The sequence below is a fragment of the Jaculus jaculus genome, chromosome 4 (genome assembly GCF_020740685.1).
Source record: "Jaculus jaculus isolate mJacJac1 chromosome 4, mJacJac1.mat.Y.cur, whole genome shotgun sequence".
Taxonomy (NCBI): Eukaryota; Metazoa; Chordata; class Mammalia; order Rodentia; family Dipodidae; genus Jaculus; species Jaculus jaculus.
In genome coordinates this window covers 69388750-69408608 of record NC_059105.1, presented here as the reverse complement: position 1 = coordinate 69408608, position 19859 = coordinate 69388750, and the positions used below count along the sequence as shown (strand labels likewise).

General features: G+C 42.5%; 1 protein-coding gene across 1 annotated transcript in view; it reads left to right on the top strand.

Moving 5' to 3' along the window:
* Positions 1–315: 315 nt before the first annotated feature.
* Positions 316–19859, top strand: part of Ubr3 (ubiquitin protein ligase E3 component n-recognin 3) — a gene marked incomplete at its 5' end in the record, with an annotated part of 256366 nt that continues 236822 nt past the window's right edge. The window contains 2 exon segments of the mRNA XM_045148373.1: positions 316–366; positions 368–873. Coding sequence (XP_045004308.1) covers positions 316–366; positions 368–873 — 557 coding nt within the window.

Genomic DNA, 19859 nt, shown 5'->3' with positions numbered 1-19859 from the left:
GTTGCTCTTCACTGACGAGCTCCTAGAATGGAGTCCCTCGGTCAGTCAGCAGTTCTCAACTTTGGAGTGGTGAGCCCACAGGTGGAGGGGTCAGGAGCCGAGGCGGAGCGGGGGGTGGGGGTGGGAGAAGGGCGGGGGCGTGCACAGAGGCGGGCCAGCGGGCGGAGGTGCGGGGCGGACGGGCACGCAGGCCGGCGGGCAGCCCGGAGTCTCGTATCGCGAGAGTTGCGCGGGCCGAGCTTTCGCAGCCGTGTCTTCCCCCCACCCTGCCGGGAGGAGCCGCCGGCCCTGGACTCCTCCGAATTCTGAGCTCTCATCATGGCGGCCTCGGCGGCCGTCGGGGGGTCGCAGGCGTCCCAGCCCGAGGTTGTCGGCGCAGGGTCCGGCCCTGGACAAGGCGGCCACCGCGGCGCACCTGAAGGCCGCTCTCAGCCGGCCCGACAACCGTGCGGGCGCCGAGGAGCTGCGGGCGCTGCTGGAGCGGGTGCTGAGCGCCGAGCGGCCGCTGGCCTCGGCTGCGGGCGGCGAGGAGGCGGCGGCCGGCGGCGGCGGCGGCGGCGGCGGTGGGGCCGGGCCGGGGGCGGCGGAGGAGGAGGCCCTGGAGTGGTGTAAGTGCCTTCTGGCCGGCGGCGGCGGCTACGACGAGTTCTGCGCGGCCGTGCGGGCCTACGACCCCGCGGCGCTCTGCGGCCTGGTGTGGACGGCCAACTTCGTGGCCTACCGCTGCCGGACGTGCGGCATCTCCCCGTGCATGTCGCTGTGCGCCGAGTGCTTCCACCAGGGCGACCACACGGGACACGACTTCAACATGTTCCGCAGCCAGGCCGGGGGCGCCTGTGACTGCGGGGACAGCAACGTGATGCGGGAGAGTGGGTGAGTGGAGGGCAAGTGTGTGGGTGGGTCCTCCCCCGGACGAGGCGACCGGGCCGAGACCTTGCGGTGCTCGCGGAGGCCTCCCGGGGCTGGGGTGGGGGACGACGAGGACTCGGGAGCCGACCCTGGGCTGTCACGGGAAGGGTGTGGGGGAGGGCGCCGCCACATGGGGCTGGAGGTGACTGAGCTGTCAGTGGTGGAAAGGGCGTGGGGAGGAACCGGGGAGCTGAGGCCCGGGGAAGCAGAGGCTGAGAATTTTCGGGAAGGCCAGGGCCGGGGAATGATGGGGAGAAAATAAGGGGAATCCGGTTGTGGAGGCCGCACTTGTCTACTACGTTTGGCAAAGGATGTAAAACCTGGTTGCCTGGGGTCTTGGGACGAGACTTAGAAGTGATTTGGATTGATCGGGAGTGAGTGCGTTGGGACCTGAATTGGGTCACCGGATGACAGGAGCTGGGAAGATGGTCTTGTAAGTGCAGGGTAAGATCTTTGGGGGGGGGGGAGAGGCTTCTCAGCTGTCAGTGTGTCTGTCAGTAAGGAGGAAAGCTGATGTAGGTTGAGGGAGGAGGGGAGGGGGAGGGGCTTGCATAAAAAGTGACTGTTAGGCTGTCAGTGGAGTATTTGGTGTGACATCTTGAATTGGGCTACTAGGCAGTTATAGAACACCCTACATATTAGAACAACAGGCAAGACACTGTGTGAATTAGGAACCATGTATGAGATCTCTAGTTAAGGGCCATTTAATCACTAACTAATATAAGAGCCAATGTCTACAAGACGACGCTCAAATGCACCTTTCATAAAAGCATGTTTTACAAAACATTTATTTGCAAGGGGAAGGGGGATGAGAATGAATGAGAGCACCAAGACCTCTGGCCATTGTAAATGAACTTGAGCTGTAGTGTGCCACTTTGTACATCTGGCTTTATGTGGATACTGGGAAGTTGAACTGGGGACATCAGGCTTTGCAAGTAAGTGCCTATAACCCCTGAGCCATTTATCATACCCAAATACATGTATTTTTTCAATTAATTTATTTGAGAGAGAAAGAGAATTGCCAGGGCTTCCAGCCATGGCATATGAACTCCAGATGCATGTGCCATCTTGTACATCTGGCTTATGTGGATTCTTGGAATTGAACCTGGGTCTTTAGGCTTCACAGGTAAGCGCTTTAACCATTAAGCCATCTCTCCAGCCCCACATACATGTATTTATTTATTCCAGAGTTACAGACACAGAGAGAGAAAGAGAGAAGGAGGGAGAGAGAGAGAGAGAGAAAATGAGAATGAGAATGGGCGCACCATGGCCTCCAGCCACTGCAAATGAACTCCAGATGCATGAGCCACCTTGTGCATCTGGCTAATATGGGTCCTGGGGAATAGAGCCTTGAACCGGGGTTCTTAGGCTTCACAAACAAGTGCTTAACTAATAAGCCATCTCTCCAGCCCCCCAAATACATGTATTTTTGATAGGCATGATGAACCTAGTGTTATCACTTCCTCTTAATCCCTTTACATTACAGTAGAAAAGGAAAAATACCTTAAATAGTAGTTGGGAGAGTTGAGAGAGTAAAGGTTTATTTTAAAAGGAGGTTTTTGGAGCTTACTACTGATAATTACAACTAACATTTGTGATCTGGAAATTATGCTTGAAATTTTTAACTTTTTTTTGGGGGGGGGTTTCAAGGTAGGGTTTCAATCTAGCCTAGCCTTACCTGGAACTCACTGTGATCCTCCTACCTCTGCCTCTCAAGTACTGGAATTAAAGGTGTGCACCATCACACCTGGCTTGCTTTTAACATTTTAACATTCATACATTATTGAATAAAAATTTATAAAACTTGAGCCAGGTGTGGTGGTGCACACCTTTAATCTCAGCACTTGGGAGGCATAGGTAGGATGATCGCCGTGAATTCAATGCCACCCTGACAGTATGGAGTGAATTCCAGATCAGCCTGGGCTAGAGTGAGCCCTGCCTCAAAATTAGGAAAACAACAACAACAACACACACACACATATGTCTCTGTGTGTGTGTGTGTGTGTGTGTGTGTGTGTGTGTGTGTATATGTATGTGTGTATATATATATATATATATATATATATATATATGTATAAAACTGTAACAAAAGGATATGTAGTTTGAAGTTTTACTCATACCTGGTCTCTGTAAGGTTTGGGTGTGACCAAGACCATGCAAACCACTCTGAGGCAAAGATGAAAGGTTTTTAATCTGGGGGAGGGTGAGGGGCACAAGTTGCTAGGACTGACTCTCAAGAGTGGAGCACAGCCAACCTGAGATTCCAGACAGTGGGCTTTATAGGGATCTTCAGGTGCGGGGGAGGTGAGGCTGGGGAAAGTTGAATAAAGAAAGGTTGCTCCAGGCATGGTGGCACACACCTTTAATGCCAGCACTCAGGAGGCAGAGTTAGGAGGATTGCTATGAGTTTGAGGCCACCCTGAGACTACATAGTGAATTCCAGGTCAGCCTGGGCTAGAGTGAAACCCTACCTTAAAAAAACAAACAACAAAAAAAGCCAAGGTGTGACACCAGGACAGTGACCAGGTGACAAGATAGGGGGCCAGGAAATCATGACCTAGGGGGCATTGTTAGGCAAGGAAGGGTTCTTTTCTTGAGGAATGTGGGTAAGTCTCTGTCTCCATCCTGCTGTCCTCAGTGACTCCAGTTTTGGGAGCCTGTCTTGATCTAACATTCTAGCCTTTTGTTAATGATAAGAGATAAAGGTTAATTTTTTCATGCTGACCATAAGGGCAATGAGTTCTTAAGGGAGAAGCTAGATAATGCAGTCAATGGGTCTCCCTTCAGGGCAGGTGATGAGGAGGCAGTTTCATGGTGGTTAGAGGTGACAGAGTAGTGAGATCAATAGCACCAGTGTGGTCCTGAATGAAACAGAGACTTGTCTCATGCATCCCTGTATTGAGCTGGCTTCTGGGCAGTTGCTGTCAGACACCTGTTATAGAGAAGGTGAGGGAGATGTGCTCTGTGTATCCCATGAGAAGACAGAAGGGAGAATAAAGGAGCTTGTTACTCTTATCAACAGCTGTGACATCAAAACCCCAGGTGTAAAGGGAGGATGAAAATTTCAGAGGTGAGGGATAGATGTCTTAGGGCAAGAGAGAGGAGGTAGAGGGGCATTTTGGGATCAGGGGAAGAGTAGGAAGACAAGAGAGTTTAAGTTTGAGAGTGCCTATTGGGGTGGCATTGTACTTATCCATGGATGAGATAGGATTAGGGCTAAGGAAGGAAGGGGCTCTGATTCTAGCTAAGGTAAGTGGGAGGAGCTGGAGTCAGGGTAGGTGGAGTTCACAAGTAATCAGGGACAGGCAGAGGCAGAGGCATGAGTTAATGTTAGAGTTTAGTATTGTAAGTCAGCATCAGACAGGGGAGCCTATTAGTCTGACTCATTGTTTATATTGTAGTTGTATTTTTCTCATTGGGTGATTAAACCATGTTGGCTGCCAGAATTAACTGTATATTTTGGAGATCAATAATGGCCCTGTAGGAGAGATTTTTAGGGACCTGTGAGGAATTCTATGACTCTCAGCATTGTCATCTGCTAGGATAAGTGAAGGCTGTGCTGACCAAGTGGCCCTCCCTCTCTTGGGAAGCCTGGAGGACTGATTTTCCTCCGATGTGTCTCTTCTATTGCAGATACACATCTCTGGGTCTCCATACCCTCTCTGATCAAGAAGATATGTAACTATGTACCAGAAGCTAGAAGTTAGTGCAGTCCCATCATCTTCTATGGCCTTCTGACCCAGGAGCAGGAACCAAAATACTGGTTATCCTTTTAACTCCAGTGTTTCCAATTGATTCTGGCTTCTACATATGGTTATTACTCACTCAGAGAGACTGTATGTATCTGATTAGCAAAACAGATTTATTAAAAAGGTACAGAACATATCTGGTTAGAGACTGACACAATAGTTTTACATTTTGATAAGTAAGTATTTAAGTTTAGTTGTCAGGTGACAGTGTAATCTGTATCTGGAACATGGGAAACACATTCTGTCTTAAGTATCTGTCAGTTATAAGTATAGGCAGAACATTTTAGTAGCCTGAAAACAATATTTTATCAATACTTTTAAGGCAGTTTGTTTAATCTGGAAAATGTATGCCGGGAAAAAGACAAGACAGTATAAAAACTTAGCATCTGTGTTTGAAAACAACTTGGGCTACTCTGTATACCTATGCAGGTACCAATTACCACCAAAGCTGGAAATAGGACAGTAATTTAAGATTATTTTTTAGGGCAGGAAACATGTCTTAAGTATCCATATCTGTATAGGTAGTGAACTTAAGATACCAGAAATGAGACAGTTTAGTTAAGTGAAACTTAGAGACTGATTATACATAGCTCAAGAATAAAATAAAACTTGGTCATTATTGAGTTAAGCAAGCCCGATTTTAACATATGTTAGACACAAATATGACAAATATGACAGACACAAAGTAATTTCTTAAATAACTATCTTTTATCATTGAACAATTTTAAGGCTTAATTAAAGAAATATGGCTGTTATATGAAGCTTAGACAAACTATATTAATATTGTTTGTATACAGTGGGTTTTCCTAAGACATGGGTAGCTTCTTCAGTTTTCCTAAGAACAAAATCACAATAAGTCACTTTTTATAAGACTTATATTATAACCTCAGTGATAATCAGCCAGCAAAACCAGCATGAAGCCGGGCGTGGTGGCGCACGCCTTTAATCCCAGCACTCGGGAGGCAGAGGTAGGAGGATTGCCATGAGTTCAAGGCCACCCTGAGATGACAGAGTTTATTCCAGGTCAGCCTGGACCAGAGTGAGACCCTACCTCAAAAAACCAAAAAAAAAAAAAAAAAAAAAAAACCAGCATGAATAAGACAAGAACCATCTTAAAATTACAGAGTTTTAGCCAGGCATGGTGATGCATGTTTATTGATAGTCAAGCATCATAGACTTTGTATAAACCAAATTACAATATTCTGATATCTGGAAAAGTCTGATATTAACAAAAAGTACTGTTTACATATTTAAGGCACATGAAGCTACAGAGAGTAGACTATGAACAAAAGATCTGACAGAATTTAAAATAAACAAGAAATCTATATTATGTAACATTTTTGGCTTAAGTATGAAGAAATAAAAAGTTTTTTATAATTTTTAAAGTTCATCAGATGGGATACCTTTCTATGATATATAAATATTTAAGAGGAGATTTAGCACTTTTAAAAGCTAAATAAGATACCCATCCAATTTATAAGCCAGCTTCTGAAGTTAATTTAGCTATATTTAACATACCCAAAGAATAGAGGAACTGGATTGAACTGCTGTGATGTAATGAAGAAAGGAGACAAGTCTCACTGGAAAACAGAGGTAATGGGCATGCTAGGGCCACTTACCACTGCAAACAATTTCTAAATGTATGTTCCACTGTGTGCATCTGGCTTTGCAAATAAGCACCTTTAACTGCTGAGCCAAAATAAATATTTTTAATCTCTTCCAAATCAACTTTATAGAACTATACTGAATTCCAAACATACACAAAACTCTATGACACAATCTGTAACCTTCACACCTTAACCAACTATAATTCTCTCTGTGGTACTTTGGTAAACTTGTTCAGTAATAACATAAGTTAAAATTAAAATATTATGACTGATTGTTGGAGGAACTGAGGAATTACATCTTAAATCACAACATGACTTTGTTTAGAATTGTCTTTTACTGTTCACCATGAAGTAAATAGTTTTCAAGTGTGTGACAGATAAATACTGTTTAATGTTTCAAATGTGGTCTATTTACCATATAAAATAGGAAAAAAAGAGTAAATAAATCCTTTGTGAGATTTTTTTTTTTGAGGCAGAGTTTTAGATATAATAACCTTAGGTGAGGATTAAATATTAATGAGTCAATTTTAGCCTTAAGATTTAGCAAAAAGGTTGACAAATAGAGGAACCTAGTTAACTTGGTTGGGTGCTCTAAATTCAGTCTTTCATGACCATTATTATGACCAGATTAACATCAGTGAGTTAAATTTAAGTTTACAACCTGAGTACCATAGCAACCTGCTACTAGCCAGGGTCATACTTTGTTAGTCTGATGTAAGCCCTAGGCTCATAGTCATTTTATATCTCAAGAAGTCTGTAATCTGATTAAGTACTTTGCCTTTAACCTTCTGTTTAAGCTTACTCATATCTTCATCTACATACTTTACTCGTCTACATACTTTTACCTTACAGTCTTTGTAAACACTCTGTAACAATCCTTTTCATCAAATATTTAATATCTAACACTTCAGGTTTCCTCTCCAGCTTATCTTCTTTAGTCAATTCATCTCATAACTATCAACAAAAATTTTCATTGTCCTTACTATGAGACTTTTAAGATTTTTATTATTATTTATTTATTTATTAGGTTCGGCGGGGGGGGGGGGGGAGAGTGGGAATGGGCATGCCAGGTCCTCTAGCCACTACAAATGAACTCCAGAAGCATGCACCACCATGTGCATGTGGCTTATGTGGGACCAGAGAATTGAATCAGGGTCCTTAGGCTTTGCAGGCATGTGCTATAACTGCTAAGCCATCTGTCAAGCCCACACTAAGACAGTTTTTTTTTGTTTTAATTATTTATTTATTTATTTGAGAGCGACAGACACAGAGAGAAAGACAGATAGAGGGAGAGAGAGAGAGAATGGGCGCGCTAGGGCTTCCAGCCTCTGCAAACGAACTCCAGATGTGTGCGCCCCCCTGTGCATCTGGCTAACGTGGGACCTGGGGAACCAAGCCTTGAACCGGGGAGATTAGGCTTCACAGGCAAGCGCTTAACCGCGAAGCCATCTCTCCAGCCCGACAGTTTTTTTTTTTTTTGAAGGTAGGGCCTTGCTCTAGCTCAGGCTGACTTGGAATTCACTATGTAGTCTCAGGGTGGCTTTGAACTCACGGCGATCCTCCTACCTCTGCCTCCTGTGTGCTGGGATTAGAGGCGTGCGCCACCACACCCTGCGCCATAATACTTTTAATATGACCATTTAAGTATATATTTTTTTCCTCAAAAGGCCTTTTGAAATAACCTTTTTATGAAAGAGTAGGCCAGACTTGACTTACACTATTTACCCAGAATAAACATTGATTTTTGGAATTTTGTCTCATATAATTCTTGTGAAACACATTTTTAAAAAATATGAAATCAGATTCAAACATTAGTAGAAATTGTTTTTACAAACTCAGTATTGGGTACTTCTAAATTTAAGCATAAATTTTGAGGCTGTTGTTTGTTAGAAGTTTCATAGAAGCATAGAAAGATAAAGTAAATGTAAAACCAGTTACAAATTTCTTTCTTTCTTTTTTTTTTTTTTTTTTTGAGGTAGGGTCTCACTCTGGCCCAGGCTGAGCTGGAATTCACTATGTAATCTCAGGGTGTCCTCAAACTCATGGCGATCCTCCTACCTCTGCCTCCCGAGTGCTGGGATTAAAGGCATGCACCACCACACCTTTCTTGTAAGAAGTCCCCATCTGTTCACAGTGACATTATCATGCTGGGGCCAGTATCCAGAGATTCCCTGTGCTTGCATCTCCTTGGCTTTGCAAGAAAGAGCCATTTTTTTTTTCTTCCTGAATTCCAGGGAGAGTTTTAGGGCTACAAAGCAGCTTTCTGATCCTGCCATTTTACAATTTTTTTCTTTTAGTTTTCATTTTTTAAACAAAAATATTTTATTTATTTGTTTATGAGAGAGAAAGAGACAGACAGAAAGAGAGAATGGGCACGCCAGGGCCTCTAGCCACTGCATACGAACTCCAGACACATGTGTTCCCTCGTGCATCTGGCTTACATGGGTCCCGGGGAATCGAACCGAGGTCCTTAAGCTTTGCAGGCAAATACCATAACTGCAAAGCCATTTCCCCAGTCCCTAGTTTTCATTTTTTTAATTGATAACTTCCATAATTGTAAACAATATTCCATGGTAATCTCTTCCCCCCACTTTCTCCTTTGAAACTCCACTCTCCATCATATCCCCTCTCCCTCAGTCATTCTCTCTTTTATTTTGATGTCATGATCCTTTCCTCTGTTATGATGGTCTTGTGTAGGTAGTGTCAGGCACTGTGAGGTCATGGATATCCAGGCCATTTTGTGTCTGGAGGAGCACATTGTAAGGGGTCCTACCCTTCCTTTGGCTCTTACATTCTTTCCGCCACCTCTTCCACAATAGACTATGAGCCTTGGAAGGTATGATAGAGATATTCAAGTACTGAGCACTCTGGTCACTTCTTTCCTGTACTATGATGCCTTCTGAGTCTTCCCAAGGTCACTGCCATCTGAAAAGTGAAGATTCTCTACCAAAAGTAAGAGTAGCGTTAGCATAAGGGTATGAACATTAAGAGAAATGCTTACTGGGCAGTTTGATAAGCATAATATATACATTTTGCCAGACACTCTAGGGCTCATGACTACCTCTGCTTTAAGTTTTCAATATCAGGGATGTATTCCCTACCATGAAGCAGGCCTCCAGTCCAAATAGAGGGCGGTTAATTTCCATCATGATAGATGTGCCACTATTCCTGCGGTTAGCTCAATTTGTCCTGGCTGGCCAATTATAAGGCTTGTAATGTCCACTGTTGGGTATCTTCACTGATGATTTCTGTCTCTCCCATTGAACTGCATGCAGCATGGTTTTTTCCAGCTTTCTGTCAGCTGGTCTGCATGGAGGAAGTTTTCATCTCAGCTTCAGCAGGATTTTTCAGTGACCTTGCAGCCCAAGTATGTGGAGTCTTCAGCAAAAGGGTCTTACCATCTATTGCTGGTGGGAAACCAAGGGCCTTTGCAATGGCCTGTAATGTTTTGGGGGCATCAGGAACCTCCCTGGCTAACAATTCACTGGAAGGTATCCCATTCCTGGCAGTGAAAACTTTCTAGTAACAATCTATGGCTCCTGAGTGTTCTGTTGTCCAAAAAAGTAGGTTTCTATATGACTTATTTATATCCTCTTAGATTTTGATTAGACCTCCCGTCGCCTTTCCTTTACTCAGTCTCTTCCCCTGACCTCACTTAGACCTTTTCACCCCCATTAATCTGTTCTACTTACACATATACAATGCCATCCTATTAAGCCCCCCCATTCAATTATATCTTCTTTCTAGCTTACTGTCCTCATTTTACAACTCTTTAAGAGAATCTTGCTTTTTTTTTTTTTTTGCTTGATCTTAATTACTTTTAGTGTTCCTTCTGAGGGACACTCAACAGTAAAAATTTGCTATACTGTCTACTACAGTGGGCTTGGTGGAGAACATCCCCCAGGATGAAACGGCACAGAACAGAAATTATTCTGCAGTTTTAGGGTGGTGAACCACATACATACTCATACACGTACATTCATTTTAAGTGCACTTTTTCATATAGACTCCAGACAACCATTTACACATTCATTCATTTTTTTTAAATTTAGGAGATATGCATTCCCACTTTAAGTTTCTATTCTATTTATGACTCCAGAGACCAAAATCAAGCCTTGTTACCAGTCAGGGGATCAGGAGAGGCTGGAGGAGCCAGAGGTGCTATTGGGGCAAGGTTGCTAAAAGGACCTATTGAGAAGAGAGCAGAGAGATGGCCGTGCATGTAGAGTGAAAAAATAGGGTATTTTGGACTATTTGCATGTACATTGGCAGAAGTTTTTAAATCAGTGAGAATTTGGAAATCAAAAGTACCATTCTCAGGCCATTTGGACCCATTGTCCAGCTTATATTGTGACCAGGCAGAGTTGTAGAGAAAGATAAGATACAAGAGTTATAGAGGCTTTAAGTTCTTAAGGTGATAAGGAAAGAGCGAAACAACAGTGAGAGAAAGGAACCAGGGCTTAAGCTGGGTTTACACCACACCATTATAACCCCCTGGCCCATTAGGGTGAATGAGGCCTGCACCTCCCATGTGGGCCACAGCCATACAGGTCACAACTGTGGGACATATAGACATACACATACTATTAATTGAGAGAGAGAGAGAGAACATGGGTGCACCAGGGCCTGCAGCTATTGCAAACAAACTCCAGATGCATGTGCCCCCTTGTGCCTCTGGCTTACCTGGGTCCTGGGGAATCGAACCCAGGTCCTTTGGCTTTGAAGGCAAACGCCTTAACCGCTAAGCCATCTCTCCAGCCCAGGTTTTAGACTGTTAGTGGGCAAGGTGGACGACTGTGCTCCGGATGGTGAAAGAGGCTGGCAGTAAAAGATGAGACCTCAGGAGGGAGAGTAGGGAGGAGGAGAGCGACCCGAGATGATGCAGCCAAACCGACAGGTGCCCTTCATTGTACGGCAGACCAGAGAGCGAGAGACCCGTGGTGTTGAGAGTGCGTCTTTCTCGAGACCTGCAGTTGGGGCCCAACAGAGGCCTAGCAGTGTAGCCTGGCTTGCCAATAGCTTCCAGGAGGAGGGATTAAACCCAACAGCAGGCCAACCTGAGATGGACACTTACCAAGGAGGAGGGAGGAGACTGAGAAGGGAAGGAGAGTGAGGCCAAATTGTGGGGGAAGTGAAAACTGGTACCAGGCATAGATGGTCTGAAGCCTTCAGAGTGTCAAATGGCAGTCTGGTGGTCTCATCAGGGAAAGGAGGTCTGACTGCCCAATAGGACAACCTGAAGCCTCCCATCTGAGTCTTGAGCACCAGATGTAAGGTTTGGGAGTGACCAAGACCATGCAGACCACTCTGTGGCAAAGATGAAAGCTTTTATTTGGGAAAAACACAAGCTGCCAGGACTGACTCTTAAGAGCAGAACACAGCCAACCTGAGGTTTCAGATAGTGGGCTTTATAGGGCTTTTCTGTTGGGGGAAGGTGAGGAAGGGAAAAGTTAAATTAAAAAAAAAGCTTTCTTTAGGGGAGATCTAAGATATCCAGAGCATAATACCGGAACAGTGATCAGGTGACTTATAAGATAAGGGGGCAGAAAATCATGATTTGGGAGGTGTTAGGCAAGGAAGGGATGGTGGCTGGGGGGTTTCTTGAGGAATGTGGGTAAGTCTCAGTTGCCATCCTGCTGTCCTTGGTGATTCCATTTTTTGGAGCCTGTCCCTTCCTAACAGTCTCCTGACAGTTTCTTCTCATTGCTACTATTTTATCTTAGTGCAAAAGCAAATGAGGCTCAATATATTTCCTAATTTTGCTGGGTCCTTTATACATAAGGCAACATACTATACATTGTTCTACATCTTGCATTTTTCACAGAAATATCTTTTTTTTTTTTTTTTTTTCCAAGGTAGGGTCTCACTCTAGCTCAGGCTGACCTAGAATTCACTATGTAGTATCAGGGTGGCCTGGAACTCACGGCAGTCCTCTTACCTCTGCCTCCCAAGTGCTGGGATTAAAGGCATGTGCCACCATGTCCAGCTACATAAATATCTTATCAATAAGTCAGTGTCTTCATTCTATTCTGTAAAAACTGTTGGGGCTGGCGAGATGGCCCAGCAGTTATGCTTGTAAAAACTGCTACATAGTGTTCATGAATTTGTTGTACTTGATCTAATGTCTTTTGATGGGCAGGAAGAGTCCCATTGTGTGAGCTGGGATGATGGCTCAGCTGTTAATGGCACTTGCTTGCAAAGCTTTCCAACCTGGGCTTGACTCCCTGGTACCCACATAAAGCCACATGCAGAAAGTGCCACATGCACCTGGAGTTCTTTTGTAGAAGCAAGAGGCCCTAGAGCACCCTTTCTCATTCTCCCTCCCTCTCTCAAATAAATAAAAATACTAAAAAAATGATTCCCAGTACAATATAATAAACTTATGCCTGCTTTGTTCTGCATGAAGAATATTAGTGGGATGAATTTTCAAAAGTAGGGTTTTTGTAGCAATGCGTGGTAATGCACTCCTTTAATCCCAAAACTAAAGAAGGCAGAGGTAGGAGGATTGTTGTGAGTTCAAGGGCACTCTGAGTCTTCATAGTGAATTCCAGGTCAGCCTAGGCTACAGTGAGACCCTACCTGGAAAAACAACAACAGCAACAACAATAACAAAACAAACAAACAAAAGTGGGAATTTTTTTTTTTTGACAACCAATTATTTTAGTTTTATTATTGATAGCCATTGATTGTATGTAACATGGAAATTTTTATTAATCTAAAAGTATTTTACATTTTACCCATGGCTTAAATTTGATAAACCTTAAGCAAGCTACCCCAACATATTTTACCTAACAGGAGCATAAAGATTATAGTCACTGAGAAAAAGTGGGAATTTTTTTTGGTTCGTTTTGTTTTACTTTTTCAAGGTAGGTCTCACTCTAGTCCAGGCTGATTTGGCACTCACTCTGTAGTCTCAGGCTTGTCTCGAGCTCACAGCAGTCCTCCTACCACTGCCTCCGGAGAGCAGTGATTAGGTGTGTGCCACCACACCTGGCTAAAAGTGGGAGTTTTAAATTGCTCTCTACAAAGTTTATTGTAAGTAGTGTATTAATTTGCCTGTTTTCCAACAGCCTCATTGCCTTTGGACTTTCATCTGTCTATTTGGTGGAAGTGGTCAAATTTTAATTGCTTTTCAACAATTCTGAAATAGTTATTCCCACTGTACAGAGGAGAAAAGTAAGGCACAGAGTTTAAAAACTTGTTCATGATCAATCAGGGCGTACTATAAAGTGAGAACTCTAACCACTCTCTACAGCCTCTATTTTTTGTGCTTTTTTCTACCCCCTCCTTTTTTTTTTCCCCAGGGCGGGGTCTCACTCTGGCCCAGGCTGATCTGGAACTCATTCTGTAGCTCTTGACTGGCCTTGTACTCATAGCAGTCCTCCTGCCTCTGCCTTCCAAGTGCTACGATTAATGGTGTGAGCCACCATGCTTGACTCAGTTTATAATTCTTAAAAAAATTATTTATTTATGTATTTAGTTATTTGAGAGAGAGAGAGAGAGAGAAAGAGAGAGAGAGAGAATGGGTGTGCCAGGGCCTCTAAACGAACTCCAGACACATATGCCTCCTTGTGCATCTGGCTTTATGTGGGTCCTGGGGAATCGAACCTGGGTCCTTTGGCTTTGCAGGCAAGCATCTTAACCACTAAGCCATCTCTCCAACCCCTTATTTATGTATTTATATGTGTGTGGGGGGGAGGGAGGGAAAGAGGCAGATAGAATGGGCACACCAGGGTCTCTAGCCACTGCAAATGCATGTGCACATGTGCCACCTTGTGCATCTGGCTTTACCTGGGTACTGGGGAGCAAGTTCCTTAAGTGCTGAGCCATCTCTCCAACTTCACTTTATAATTTTTTTTTGGGGTGTTTGGAGGTAGGGTCTCATTGTAGCTCATGCTGTCCTGGAATTCCCCAATTTATAATTAAAAAATTATTTGTGTGTGCCTGTGTTCACGTGTTTGTGTTTGTGTGAATGTCGGCATGTGTATATCACAGCATGTGTGTGGAGGTCATAGAACAACTCTTCATGTTGGCTCTCGCCTTTCCACCATTTGAGGCAGTGTCTCTTGACTCTGTCTGTTTCATTCTTTACTGGACTCGCCAGTAGCTTCTGTCTGTGCCCCTCACTTCACAGTCAGTGTGTTGGGATTAAAGAAGCCCATCTTGGCATCTAGCTTTTCAAAATGTATTTTAAAAAATTTATTTATTGGGCTGGAGAGATGGCTTAGTGGTTAAGCGCTTTTGCCTGTGAAGCCTAAGAACCCTGCTTCAAGGTCTGATTCCCCAGGACCCATGTTAGCCAGATGCACAAGGGGGCACATGCATCTGGAGTTCGTTTTCAGTGGCTGGAGGCCCTGGTGCGCCCATTCTTTCTCTCTCTCTGTCACTCTCAAACAAATAAATAAAAAATGAACAAAAATATATATTAAAAGCAATTTATTTATTTATTTGAAAAGGGAGGGACAGACACAGAGAAAGTGAGTGTGAGCATGGCAGGACTTCCTGCCACTGTGAAAAACTCGAGATCCATGTATCACTTTGTGCATCTGGTTTTACGTGGGTACTGGGGAATCAAACTTGGAAACTTTGGTCCTTTTACTTTGCAGGCCAGCACTGAGCCATCTCTCCAAACCAGCGTTTTTTTTTTTTTTTTTTTCCGTCGAGGTGGGGTCTAGCTCTAACCCAGGCTGACCTGTAATTAACTATGTAGTTTCAGGGTGGCCTTGAACTCATGGAAATCCTCCTACCTCTGCCTCCTAAGTATTGGGATTAAAGGAATGTACCACCATCCCTGGCCTGGCCTCTGGTTATTTAGGGTCTAGGACTTTGGATACTCATGCTTGAGCACTGAGCACATTAGCCAATGAACTATCTCCTCAGCCCTTTAATTTCTTTTAATTTCATTAATCATAAGTTATTTACCTGTTTGTTTGCTTCCCAATGGCTGAAGTGAACATCTTTCCTTTGTACAAAAGTACAGAAATATTGGGTGTGGTGGCACACACTTTTAATCTCAGCTCTCAGCAGGTGGCAGAGATAGGAGGATTGCCATGAGTTCGAGGCCACTCTGAGACTACATAGTGAATTCCCAGGTGCCTGGGCTAGAAGACCCTACCTCCAACCCCCTCCCCTACAAAAATGGATAGAATTTCTTTAGGAGAGATTCCTAGGAAAGGAGTTGGTGGACTATAGAATGGATTAATTTATTTACTTTTTTTTTTTTTTTGTATTGCTAGATAGTTAAAGAATTGCCTTCTAGTTGTTGATACGGTTTACTCTTTTTTATTGTTTAGCCAGGCCGTCCTGGGCTATGTTGCCTATGTCATTGTGTCGTCTCATGGCGGCTTCAAACTCACGGTGATCCTCCTACCTCTGCCTCCCAACTGCTGAGATTAAATGTGTATGCCACAATGCCCAACTCCTTTTTATTTTTATTTATTTATTAGAGAGAGAGAGAGAGAATGGGTACACCAGGGCCTCTAGTTACTGTAAATGAACTTAGATGCATGTTCTACTTTGTGCATCTGGCTTTACACAGGTACTGAGTAATTGAACCTGGGTCATTAGGCTTTGCAGGCAAGTGCCTTAAATGCTGAGCCATTTCTCCAGCCCCATTTTTCTTTTTCTTTTTTTTATTAACATTTTCCATGATTATAAAATATATCCCATGGTAATTCCCTCCCTCCCCACACCCACACTTTCCCATTTGAAATTCCATTCTCCATCATATTACCTCCCCATTACAATCATTGTAATTACATATATACAATATCAACCTATTAAGTATCCTCCTCCCTTCCTTACTCCACCCTTTATGTCTCCTTTTCAACTTACTGGCCTCTGCTACTAAGTATTTTCATTCTCACACAGAAGCCCAGTCATCTGTAGCTAAGATCCACATATGAGAGAGAACATGTGGCGCTTGGCTTTCTGGGCCTGGGTTACCTGACTTAGTATAATACTTTCCAGGACCATCCATTTTTCTGCAAATTTCATAACTTCATTTTTCTTTACCGCTGAGTAGAACTCCATTGTATAAATGTACCACATCTTCATTATCCACTCATCTGTTGAGGGACATCTAGGCTGGTTCCATTTCCCAGCTATTATAAATTGAGCAGCAATAAACATGGTTGAGCATGTACTTCTAAGGAAATGAGATGAGTCCTTTGGATATATGCCTAGGAGTGCTATAGCTGGGTCATATGGTAGATCAATCTCTAGCTGTTTTAGGAACCTCCACACTGTTTTCCACAATGGCTGGACCAGATTGCATTCCCACCAGCAGTGCAGAAAGGTTCCTTTTTTTCCACATCCCCGCCAACATTTATGATCATTTGTTTTCATGATGGTGGCCAATCTGACATGAGTGAGATGGAATCTCAATGTAGTTTTAATCTGCATTTCCCTGATGACTAGTGACGTAGAACATTTTTTTAGATGCTTATATGCCATTCGTATTTCTTCCTTTGAGAACTCTCTATTTAGCTCCATAGCCCATTTTTTGATTGGCTTGTTTGATTCCTTATTATTTAACTTTTTGAGTTCTTTGTATATCCTAGATATTAATCCTCTATCAGATATATAGCTGGCGAAGATTTTTTCCCATTCTGTAGGTTGCCTCTTTGCTTTTTTCACTGTGTCCTTTGCGGTGCAAAATCTTTGTAATTTCATTAGGTCCCAGTGGTTAATCTGTGGTTTTATTGCCTGAGCAATTGGGGTTGTATTCAGAAAGTCTTTGCCAAGACCAATATGTTGAAGGGTTTCCCCTACTTTTTCCTCTAGCAGTTTCAAAGTTTCCGGTCTGATGTTAAGGTCTTGAATCCATTTGGACTTAATTCTTGTGCATGGTGAGAGAGAAGAATCTATTTTCATCCTTCTGCAGATATTTATCCAGTTTTCAAAACACCATTTGCTGAAGAGGCTGTCTCTTCTCCAATGAGTATTTTTGGCATTTTTATCGAATATCAGGTGGCTATAGCTACTTGGGCTTACATCTGGGTCCTCTATTCTGTTCCACTGATCTACATGTCTGTTTTTGTGCCAGTACCATGCTGTTTTTGTTACTATGGCTCTGTAGTATAGGTTAAAATCAGGTATGGTGATACCACCAGCCTCTTTTTTGTTGCTCAGTATTATTTTAGATATTCGAGGTTTTTTGTGATTCCAAATGAATTTTTGGATTGTTTTTTCTATTTCCATGAAGAAAGCCTTTGGAATTTTGATAGGGATTGCATTAAATGTGTAGATTGCTTTAGGTAAGATTGCCATTTTCACGATATTGATTCTTCCAAGCCAGGAACAAGGGATGTTTCTCCACTTTCTAGTGTCTTCTGCAATTTCTCGCTTGAGTGTTTTAAAGTTCTCATTGTATAGATTCTTTATTTCCTTGGTTAGGTTTATTCCAAGGTATTTTATTTTTTTTGATGCAATTGTGAATGGGAGTGATTCTCTGATTTCATCGTCTGTGTGTTTGTTGTTAGCATATATGAAGGCTACTGATTTCTGTGTATTTATTTTGTATCCTGCTACATTGCTGTAGGTTTTGATCAGCTCTAACAGCTTGCTAGTAGAGTCTTTAGGGTCCTTTATGTATAGAATCATGTCATCTGCAAATAATGATAAGTTGGTTTCTTCCTTTCCAACTTGTATCCCTTTTATGTGTGTCTCTTGCCTTATTGCTATGGCCAAGACTTCCAAAACTATATTAAATAGAAGTGGGGACAGTGGACACCTTTGTCTTGTTCCTGATTTTAGTGGAAAAGCTTCCAGTTTTTCCCCATTTAGTAATATGTTGGCTGTAGGCTTGTCATAAATAGCCTTTATTATATTGAGATATGTTCCTTCTATTCCCAGTCTCTGTAGGACTTTTATCATGAAGGGATGTTGGATTTTGTCAAATGCTTTCTCTGCATCTAATGAGATGATCATGTGATTTTTGTCCTTCAACCCGTTTATGTAATGTATTACATTTATAGATTTGCGTATGTTGAACCATCCCTGCATCTCTGGGATAAAGCCTACTTGGTCAGGGTGAATGATCTTTTTGATATACCCTTGTATTCTGTTTGCCAATATTTTGTTGAGAATTTTTGCATCTATGTTCATGAGGGAGATTGGTCTGTAATTTTCTTTTTTTGTTCTATCTTTGCCTGGTTTTGGTATCAGGGTGATGCTGGCTTCATAGAAGGAGTTTGGTAGAATTCCTTCTTTTTCTATTTCCTGGAAAAGCTTAAGAAGCAATGGTGTTAGCTCTTCCTTAAAAGTCTGGTAAAATTCAGCAGTGAATCCATCCGGGCCTGGGCTTTTTTTAGTTGGGAGATTATTGATAACTGTTCGGATCTCCATGTTTGTTATAGGTCTATTTAAGTGATTAATCTCATTTTGATTTAATTTAGGTAGGTCATATAGATCAAGGAAATCATCCATTTCTTTCAGATTTTCATACTTTGTGGAGTATATGCTTTTATAGTATGTCCCTATGATTTTTTGAATTTCTCTGGAATCTGTTGTGATGTTACCTTGTTCATCTCTGATTTTATTAATTTGTGTCTCTTCTCTCTTTCTTTTGGTCAGATTTGCTAAGGGTTTATCAATCTTGTTTATGCTTTCAAAGAACCAACTCTTTGTTTCATTAATTCTTTGGATTGTTCTTTTTGTTTCTATTTCATTAATTTCTGCCCTAATCTTTATTATTTCTTCCTGTCTACTGATTTTTGGTTTGCCTTGTTCTTCTTTTTCCAAGGCTTTAAGGCGAAGCATTAGGTCGTTTACTTGCGACCTTTCTAATTTCTTAATATAGGCACTTAAGGCTATAAATTTACCTCTTAGAACTGCCTTCATTGTGTCCCAGAGATTTTGGTATGTTGTGTTCTCATTATCATTTGACTCTATAAATTTTTTGATTTCCTTTTTGATTTCTTCATTGACCCACTCATCCTTTAGTAGTGTATTGTTTAGTTTCCATGATTTTGTGTATGCTCTATAGCCTTTCTTGCTACTGATTTGTAGTTTAATTCCATTGTGGTCAGATAGAATGCAAGGAATTATTTCAATTTTCCTGAATTTGTTAAGATTTGCTTTGTGTCCTAATATATGGTCTATTTTAGAGAATGTTCCATGTGCTGCTGAAAAGAATGTATATTCTGCAGCCTTTGGATGAAATGTCCTGTATATATCTGTTAGGTCCATTCCTTCTATGACCTCATTTAGTCCAGATGCCTCTCTGTTTATTCTTTCCCTGGATGACCTGTCAATTGATGAGAGTGGGGTGTTAAAGTCATCCACCACCACTGTGTTTGGTGTTATCTGTGACCTTAGTTCTAATAGTGTTTGTTTGACGAATTTGGGAGCCCCCATGTTAGGTGCATATATGTTTAGGATTGTAATGTCCTCCTGTTGGAGTGTGCCCTTAATCAATATAAAGTGACCTTCCTTATCTTTCTTGACTAACGTTGGACTAAAGTCTACCCTGTCTGATATTAGGATAGCAACCCCTGCTTGTTTTCTAGGCCCATTTGCTTGAAACACCGTCTTCCAACCTTTCACCCTAAGATAATGTCTATCCTTTGTAGAAAGGTGAGTTTCTTGGAGA